Source organism: Coffea eugenioides, chromosome 2 (genome assembly GCF_003713205.1).
Source record: "Coffea eugenioides isolate CCC68of chromosome 2, Ceug_1.0, whole genome shotgun sequence".
In the NCBI taxonomy this organism is placed as follows: domain Eukaryota; kingdom Viridiplantae; phylum Streptophyta; class Magnoliopsida; order Gentianales; family Rubiaceae; genus Coffea; species Coffea eugenioides.
The window spans coordinates 75,096,432-75,106,535 of record NC_040036.1 but is presented as its reverse complement, the minus strand read 5'-3'; the positions used below and the strand labels follow the sequence as shown (position 1 = coordinate 75,106,535).

At 38.1% G+C, this 10,104-nt stretch overlaps 1 protein-coding gene across 1 annotated transcript; it reads left to right on the top strand.

The window, feature by feature from the left end:
• The first annotated feature begins 635 nt into the window (after nt 1-635).
• Nucleotides 636-6,826, top strand: LOC113760267 (solute carrier family 40 member 3, chloroplastic-like). The gene is made up of 16 exons (XM_027302823.1): nt 636-1,156; nt 2,150-2,360; nt 2,497-2,560; nt 2,919-3,043; nt 3,147-3,236; nt 3,320-3,496; nt 3,606-3,680; nt 3,979-4,080; nt 4,163-4,277; nt 4,377-4,523; nt 4,706-4,812; nt 4,899-5,016; nt 5,215-5,607; nt 5,733-5,842; nt 6,326-6,545; nt 6,633-6,826. Exons 1-16 carry the CDS (start codon nt 996-998, stop codon nt 6,824-6,826), a joined length of 2,409 nt encoding a protein of 802 aa, XP_027158624.1. The 5' UTR covers nt 636-995.
• The last annotated feature ends 3,278 nt before the right edge of the window (nt 6,827-10,104 follow it).

The window sequence follows — 10,104 nt, the reverse complement described above, 5'->3', positions numbered from 1 at the left end:
TTTCCCACAAAAACTGTGCAGACAAAATTGCCCCTCAAAAAGTTACTTTCCATCTCTCCTAACGGCATAAGATCACGGAGTGATCAAAATGATACAAATTTACTAGTTCAGTGACATTTTTTGCTAATTAAAAAAGTTTAATGACCAAAACTGGCACCTCGCAATAGTTTAGTGACATTTCGCGCAATTTGCTCAAAATATTACTAAGGTCTTACATCAATAGAATCAAGTAACTAGTAGCACTATAGAGTACGACGATAGTGCAATTACGTTAGTAAAATGTGTTTCTATCTATTTTTCACTCTGTTTTGATTGCTATTTTTTAGAGTCTTTATAAAAAAAAGTACATTATAACAATTCGATATATGTAAGATAAAAAAAAGATTGAAAAATGTGTTTACTAAAAATATAAAAAAAATTTTGATAGGAGTTCAAAATTGACTACAAAATAGCAAACAGTTTTGGAAATCAAGTTTTGTGCCTGATCAAAGCATCGAACAAAAATGAAGGAAATAGAAGTAAGTACAACTGAAAATTAAAAAGGAAAATAGCTTGGCCGGACAGAAATCTGGAGACCGATATGTACACACGTCAACAGTAAATTAACGGCCTTTAGACAATCCAGTTGTTGGACTTTAGAATTGTCCGTCCATTACCTTCGTGTCTTCCTATCAAAAATTTTCCCCTTTTGCAGGATAAGGAGGAATCAGAAATGCCAGCCCTCAAAATTTTTTACCCCTCCAGATTCTTGAAATCTTAGAACTCTCAAAAACCCTAAACACAGAACATTCCCCTAAACAATAAAAAATAAAAAAAGGCGAACAACATTGTAATCCTCGAGAAAAGATTATTGTTTGCAGCCTTGATAATACTAAAACATTCAGCTGCTGAGAAGGCTGCATGAGTAGTCATCAAGAGCAAAAGCAGAGGTGCTTCAAGGCAGTGTTCTTGGAGACTCAGACTATCTTCAGGAATCAAGAAAGAGTGGAACAATCATGGGTGTGGTTGTCATTGCCAATCCTCAGCCTCATTTTTCATGTTCGACTTTCAGCTTCAGTATTCGCCAAGCTCCTCATCCGAAGTCGTCTTGTCTTAGAATACGCCCTGGCTTCTCTTCTCGTCGATGGTTGAACTGCCCCAGATTAATCCCGTCTAGGTGTGTATTTTTCTGGGTTTATCTTAGATTTTGTAATACTATTCTCTTTTTGTGTTTATAATTGGTTAATTCTGGAAACATTTTGGTGCAAATGGTAGACGAAATATGTGAAAGGTTCTTTTTTTTTTTCTGTTTTAAGCGAAAAGGTACCAAATTTCAGATGCTAATAAATCAGTGCATAGTCAAGAGTTGGTAGGAGGGGAAAGAATGACTTTTGCACAAGTTATGAGTAGATGATTGGGACTTGGGAGTGTAATGAGTCCCAAAAGAATTGCTTTTCTATGTAAAGGAAAGCTTCAAAATTATGCCATGGCTGATGCTACGTTTAAGGCTTAATCTCTAACAAAAAAAATGGTTAATGGCAGTTTGTATAATAACCTTGAGATTTGAGTCCAAAGAGTTCAAATATAAGGGATTCAAACAGGATTTTACTTCATTGCCCAGACACCTTTTAAACGAACTTGGGGTTTTGGGTTTTAGGACTTTATTGGGGGAAGCCTTGTGCATTGCATTTTGTACTAAGCTTTTGGTTCACAATATAGTGAGGCATGTCTCAGGCATGCTGGACGATAGCATAAGGGACTAGGCAGCAGTAGTTCTAGTTCACCTTCAAGTCAGAACCTCCTCTGGTTTTTCGTACACTTGTTCTGTCTTTCAGCATTTTCAGAAGTAAGATTATGATAGGTCTTCCAATGGATTTCATGGACGAGGAAGATTTCTTCTCAAATTTTTTTGTCTGAAATAGGTTGCAGATAATAAATTAGTGACTGGTCCATTCTTAAGGTAAATCAGTACATTTGTGAAATGAATAACTTGATTCTTCACCTTGGGGTGAATGTTTGCAAAGCACTGATTGCACAGGAGATTGCCACAAAATGGCCTCAGTTACTTGAATGCTCATATTTAACCTGGGAATTGTAATTTCAAGCTAATTGAATTCATAACCCGGGATGAATCATTGTTGACCATGTGCTATATATTGATTTACTGCAGGCTTGAGCATTTTCATCCAAAGTGTTCAGCAACAGAAACTGATGTTTTTAATCAGCTTGCCGCTGAGGAAGAAATTTCAGAAGATCTCACAGCTTCTGAGTCAAACTGTTCTGTTCAAATTGTCCATCTCAAATCTGATGTCTTGGAGACTGAAGCACTCAATTTATTGGCTGAGGGCACTTTTGTAGACACGCTTTTGACAGCATTGCCTGTATGTGTTCCATTTAAAGATTTCTTTATATTGTGATCTCGTCAAGCATCCTCTTACCATGCAAATTGTTGCTTCAAGCTCTTTTTCTTTTTGGTGTTTTGTGTGCTTAACTTGCCTCCTCTTTTTCACTTCATAGGTTTTGTCAGAGGAAGAGCAGAATATCATAGCTGCAACTCCAGCTCATCCCGCAGGATTGTATGGTTAGTTCGTTATAAGTTATGATTGAGAATTCTAGGCTGGGTTCGTGCTAATGACTGATGGCACTATAAGCTTAAAATAAGCAAGTCAACTTTCTGGGAATGCAGAAACTTTGCTCTACTTTTAAGTGAAGAAAATCAAAATCAGAGAACGGACTATGCTTTTGCTGGAAAAATCTCATTTTATTTCAGGATGCTCTCTGATGGAAAACTAATTAGATTTTAAATTTTTTATGCTCATTTATGTGCATTGTCTAGGTGGTAAGATGGAAAGATATGTTCAATTAAAATGCTTACTTTCATTAAATTACCTATATTGGTACATCAGTTGAGCTTGTGACTGACTGTGAAATCATACCAGCTCTGTATGCTAATTGCTTGGCTGGGAATGTGGTGGAACAGCTCTGGAGTTTTGCCTGGCCTGCTTCCATTGCTTTGCTCCATCCAAGTCTTCTTCCTGTTGCTGTGATTGGTTTTTTCAGTAAGGTATTTATAATCTGTGTTTACAGTAAGAAAACAATGAGAGAAAAGAGCAAAACTATATAAAAGAAAAGGGTACATCATTTTTTACATGTTCCATGTTCAACAGCTTGCAGTGATTGTTGGAGGTCCGTTAGTTGGAAAGCTCATGGATCATTTTCCCAGAATACCTGCATATAACTATTTGACAATTGCTCAGGTACTTTTTGTTTACTTTCCGTAATAAGTTGGGATGAAAAACCTTTTCTGATCTTCCCTTTCCTAATACTTCGTTTCTGTCAGGCAGCTGCTCAGTTGTTGTCTATAGGAATGATTATTTTTGCTCACACTATTTGTCCCACATCAACATCATCTATTCTTCTCCGGCCTTGGTTTGTTATACTTGTCACGGCTGGGGCAGCAGAGAGATTATCTGGATTGGCCTTGGGAGTTGCAATGGAGCGTGACTGGGTTGTTCTGGTACTGCTAATTCAACTCCCTCTTGGTGTCTTCTTGCATGGTGAATGCACCTGTTCAACTCCAGTAAAGTGTTTGAGTGGTGTATTGATTAGCATTTTTATTTTTTTAGTTAGCAGGAACTAATCGGCCAATTGCTCTTGCGCAAGCTAATGCTATCATTAGCCGAATTGATCTCCTTTGCGAGGTGATTGTTGTAATACATTCTCAGTTCGTTCTGGAAAGCCTTCTTTTACCCTTTCCTTTGATCTAGTCATTACTCTTCTTTGCTGCTTCTTTTTTGGGGTTCTGGTAATATTCTTTGCATATAACTCTCAATTTAGCATTAATTTCTGCTACATCTAAGAAAAGATATACTAGTCCTCGAGTTGAATGAGTGCCCCCTAAATCATATTATTTGGATCAGCAGTTGATTTAGTTAGTGATGATTTGAATGTTTAAGAGAACAGGTGTCTGATAAACTATTCGGTCTTACATTTTTGCAGATTGCAGGAGCTTCAGTATTTGGTATTCTTCTGTCTAAATATCCTCTGGTTGCCTGCTTAAAGCTTGCTGCTGGTTTGATTATATCTGCTCTGCCGATTACGGTAGCAATTTACTTGGCTCTATTATGTATGCTCTCTGCTGTGCCTTGTGCCATTCTATTGATATTTTTCCTGTCCAATTTAGGTGTTCCTCACATGGTTAACCAACAAGCTATCTGCTGGTGTTCTTGAACGCCCTAAACCTCCAAGTTGTGGCCGAAATTCTAGTATTGAATCTTTGACAGATGATGAGAATATAGGTGAACAATATTGTTATCCACTGTTTGGAGAGTAGGGACCTGTTATTTGTGTACCAAGTCTTGCTAAGGTGCGCTGAATCTAATCTTTCCTGTTATCAGTGTACAAGAGTTTGCAAGCTATCAAGCATGGATTGGTTGAATACTTGAAGCAACCTGTTCTTCCAGCTAGCCTAGCATATGTGCTACTCTGCTTCAATGGTGTTCTTGCTCCCAGTGAATTAATGACAGCATTCTTAACTCAGCAAGGTATTTTTTGGACTTCAATCTTGGAGTTGTCATGGCTTGTGGGGCGCAGCTAGAGGATAGCTTAAAAAATCACATATGAGTAGCTTTTTGTGTCTCTATCACAATGCTGTGTCCTTTTCTTGTTCAACCTCTAGGCTGGTTTTGTGCAAATTAAGATCTGGGTGTTCTTGAAATTGTCTCAGGTTTAAATCCATCTATTATTGGAGGCTTCAGTGGGTTATGTGCTTTTATGGGGGTAGCAGCAACTTTTGTTTCAGCAAGCCTGGTCAAGCGATTGGGCATTTTGAAGGTTTCTTTTTTAAGAGATGCAATGCTTTTATTCATTCTAAATATATTCTTCAAATTCTAGGCCTAAGTCTCATGACCTTTAACCAGGCTGGAGCTGCTGGACTGATTTTTCAAGCTTGTCTTCTTACCATAGCAATTGCTGCTTATTGGACTGGATCTATTTCTCAGCAGACACCACTTCTTTTCTTCTTATTTATGATTGTAAGTTGATTTATTTTATTATGTCACATGTTTCTAATTGCAAGTTCTTCATGAGAAAATGTCCTTAATTGTCCTTTTATATCTTTTGTGATCTAGAAGTCTTTGTTCTTCAAAATGTTGTGGAACCATTGAAAACTTTATTATAGACATATTCTTGTCATCACTCAATGTTTCTTCAACATTTTGGTTAACTCTCATTCAGCATTGGGAAGGCTTTGTAACACATTTCTTTGGGATAATTCTATTGAGGCTAAGAGGGTTCACAAGGCATCATGGGAGAAAGCTTGCTTTCCAGTAGAAGAAAGAGGGTTGGGTGTCTGCTCATTTGACACAATGGCAAAGGCATTTTCCTGCAAACTTTGGTGGAAGTTGAGGGAAAATGAGTCTGTTTGGGCGAAGTTTATGCACAGTAAGTATGTAAAAGGAGCTCATCCCTTTCTAGTTATGATTGATCGGCTGCCAACTTTATGGTGTCGCTTGTTGGAGATTAGGGAAGTCGCCGAAGGGAGCATTCATTGGTGCTTGGGCGAGGGGCTTGTGAACCTTTGGAATGATAAGTGGTGTACTGATGTCCCCCTTGCTAGGCTGGTGCCAGGTGCGAATAAACCTCATCTTTTGTAGGAGAGTTATATAAGTCTAATGGATGGGATGAATAGCGGCTTAAACGATTGCTACCAGAGTGTATAGTGTCCAAGATATTGCAGCTGCATATTTTCCCAGCAAATAGGGACCAGTTGATACAGGCTGCATCATCTACAGGGGTTTTCTCAATATCCTCAGCTTGGGAGCAGATTCATTTGAAAAAGAATTTGTCGACTGTTGATTCGTTGGTATGGTGTCCGGTGATCCCTTTAAAATTTCCTTTTTTGGGTGGAGATTGTTGCCAAAATGGTTTTCGTTGGATGATCTCCTTCAGTGAAAGGGGTTGGTGTTAGCTTCTAGGTATAGTTGTTGTGGAAGTGCTGCAAAAACGGGAAGCCATTTATTTGTAGTAGGACCCGTAGCATCGAATATGTGACAAAACTTTGCTAATCTCTTTGGGATTGCACTTCAGGGCAGGGGGGGTTAATGTGAGATTTGTCAATTGGTTTTTCTCTCATTGCTTTGTGTCACGGAACCATATTCGGGTTCTTATTCCACTTCTGGTTGTGTGGTTTAGTTGGAGGTCACGGAATAAAGCTTGCTTTGAGCGATTGACTATGTTGTCCGAGCATATGATTTTCCAAGTCTGTAACGCTATTGTTCAGTTGGGTGCAGCAGGAGTGCTGAAGAAAGAATATTTTAAAGGAGACACAGACTGTGTTTGGGCATAGTTTGGTAAGATTAAGAGGAGAACAGTCCAACCTCAAGTTGTTACTTGGGTGAAGCCTCCAGTGCACTCTATCAAGTTGAATACAGATGCAAGTGTTTCTATGAGGGGCACTTTTGGTGGTGGTTTAGTTTGTTCGACAGAAGGCAATTTGGTCTTTGTATTTTACAAAGAGTTTGAGGACTACGATGTTATTACAGCAAAAGCTATGGCATTGTTGGCTGGTTTAAGGATTTGTCAAGGCAGGAATATCGCAGGCTTTACGACTTAGGTGGACTCTAACACTATGGTTAGTATGGTTGCTTCCAAAGGTTCTTCACGTTGGCCCTTATGTAGCATTGTTCGGCATATTCGATTGCCAGTGGCGGAGTTAGGGGTCTCTTTGGTCCATACCTTCAGGAAGGCAAATGGGGTTGTGGATGCTCTAGCATCGTTGAAGCTGCGATTAGATGTCATTTTTTCGTCAGAGAAGGCCCTTCCGCCCAAGGTTCGGTCTGCACTGTAGTTGGACAGACTTTCAACTCCTTTTGTATGGTTTTGTACTATCCAATGATAGTTCCATGAATGTTAGCATAGTGTTGTGATACTGCTCCACTTCTCTGTAATCTTTACCATCGTTAGCTAATAAAATTAAGGGATGGCATCCCTTCCCTATGCACGGGGATTTTTTTGAAAAAAAGAAAAGAAAAGTTAAAAGTCAACAATATTTTTCAATTGAAAGGTGAATTATAATTTGAAATGAATTAAAAAGAAACACAAGACAATCAAAATTGGATGGAAAGGAGTACATATTAATACCCCCTCTAACAGGTTGGGCACTGGGTGCGTAGCACAACCTACCCACTCTAGTTTGTATAGTTATTAAACTCGACTCGAAACTTGACCCAGAGAGGCGACCTAGTCATCGGATCATTGGTTCAACCGTGGGTTGTGTCGTGACCCCACCTCCCCCTAAGGTATAGCCAAGGGTTTGGCTGACCGCTTGCCCAACTCTAACCAAGACTCACTACAATAAATTCTCAAAATAACCTTTCAAGTCTCCAAATTTAACATCAGAGTTCTCAATTCAACCAAAATTCAAGCTTAGTTACAAACCAAAAGTAAAACGTAAGATACACCACCAAATATCAAAATACAATCTATCTATCAAAAGTATATGTGCAAGAAGATCATTACACTCTAATTCAAACTTATCCGCTCTGGACCTCAACTTTTGTAAGGAAAACAAACTAATGGGACAATCTTACGCCAAGTGAGGTTCACAAACAAGCATCCAAGCAAAATATGAAACACCACAGTTTGGCACAAGCAGTAGCACCTTGGATAAAATAATAAACAGGCTCAATGCAACAGTTAACCATTCAAATCACGGAAATATTACATTTAACAATTTCACATACTTTGCAAAGCAATAAACAGTCTCAAGGCATTAGTTCATCATTCAAGAAGCAAGCATTCAATCATTTAAAGGATACAAGCTCACTTGGAGCCATTCATTCATTCAGTCTCCGCCCACCTCTTCCTTATAACGTCCGACATTTGACAACAAAAACCCCTAGATTGATCATTTCATTTCAGTCATTGCATTCATTCATTTCATTCATTGCATTTCATTCACTGGCCAGCACTCCACATGACTTTATGGTAATACTCAAGTATACCGAAACAATGGCCCAAGATTACCAATCTACCCGACCGAATCCTCTTCGGGCAAGGGTCCAATTTAGCCAATGCGATAAATTACACATGGCTTACATTCATGCACAAATAATATTCAATCATTTGACCATTGAAAAATTCACATTCATTTGGATCGAGTGCGGTAAAGTATACACTCACCTATCAATAGTAAAGTGATCATTGAAATACATTCAATAGTCAAACAAGCCAATACAACACAATAAAGGCATTTAATTCACAAAATAAAAGGAATACTCGCCAATGGATCACAATCGTTTCACTTCAAACCCTGGTTCGTCCTCTTGGACATGCTCAAATCTTGTGGTCATATAATATATCAAGAATCTAACCACTTGAGGCCAATATAAATGCAAAACTATGAGTTTCGAAACTTCACTTAGCCAATAAAGCAATTTGCAAGTTTAACCCCCATAGAGGTGTCAAAAGTGCAAAGTTTTCTTGTTCAAATCTAGGAAAAAAATCTCATGCATGATAGATCAATGTCTCAAGCAACATATAGAGCACAAGGACATCACTTATAGTCAAATTTTTAACGAAAATGGGACAAGACCTTTCAGGTGCAACGGTGGCAAATTCAAGTAAGAAACATTTTGGAGAAAACTCATTTTCCTCCTCTTGTCCCTCTTTGTTTTAGTTCAAACCAACGTACATGTGAAGTTTAAAGTCTTGGCAAGTATCTTGAGCAAAAGTAGGTCCTAATCATTATATAAATTCCAGCAAAAAGTCCAACATGACCTTGCCAATTTCCTCTAACATCCTCACTTTTCTTACTTAGATTCATGGCAAAAGTCTAGTACAACGGATTAACTATACAAGGGAACGTGTAACATGTAATTTGAGACAAGAATCCTACCAAGAAGCAACATATAAAACTCATGCCGTTAACAAGTGTACTGGACAAAAGTAACAAGAATCACAAGCTTAAAGTTAGTTACTTCTAACTCAAAAACATGTTTAGGCAACCATTACCTTCCTCCTTTTAAATCGCTTGGCTTTGGCTAAAATCCAACCTATATGTGAAAATCAAGGTGGTCACAAATAACTTGAGCAAAGTAAGTCCAACTCACCCATACCTCAACTCTCACTCTTGCTCACTTGACCAACAAGAGGAAAAATTCCAGCAACATGTCCCCCAATTTCTTCAAGTTAACCCTCTAATTTCCAACTCTATGCTCATGGCAAAATCACGTTCAATCAAGCCGCCATATCGTAGGGTGAACGGTACATGTCCTACATAAGGAAATCTAGCAAAATTATATATATATATATATAAGGCTCTAAACAAAGCTATATCAAAACTGAAAATTTGCACCTCAAAGTTGGAATTTGCATACCAAATCTGAAAATCCCATATCAAAGCTAGAACATCTCCTATTAAAGCTGGAAATTCAACTCAAAGCTAGAAAACCTCATATCAAAGCTAGAAAACCTCATATCAAAGCTAGAAAAATCTCATCAAAGCTGGAAAATTCAAACTACCATAACAAAACAATGAAATCTTCGATAATCACTTCATATATTGGTTAAATGGCAAGATAAGAGAGAAAGGAGAAGTTCCCTAGTAATATACCTCAAAACCCTTAGATGGATTGCAAATCAAGAGCTTTCTTCGTCCAACAACTTCACCAAAAGCTCACTTCCAAACTTGATGCAAGATTTGTCGGAGTAAATTCGAGTTTTCTCTTGTTTTCCCTTACTATTGGACAAGAATCAAAGCTTGAACTTGAGTTATTTTGTTGTTTCTCGCTTTTCTCCCCAATATTTCGTCCAAGAGGGGGAAATGGAAAGAAAAATGATGAAAAACAACTTAACTAGGATAAAAATGAATTTGGTCTTGATCAAATTTTCATGGATGATCGACAAGTGGCGCAACAAGGCCAATATCTATCTCTTTGTCTCTCTAATGGTCTCTCTAATCACCAAGGTAATCTAGAACTCCTCCAATTAACTCTTAACACTTCTTGTCTTATAATCGCCTTTGCACAAAACTTCCTCTTATCCTCCAAATTTATTGCACACACCTCACTAGTTAATTATACTAATATAATACACTATGAAACTTAGCATGCTCCAAATTAAACA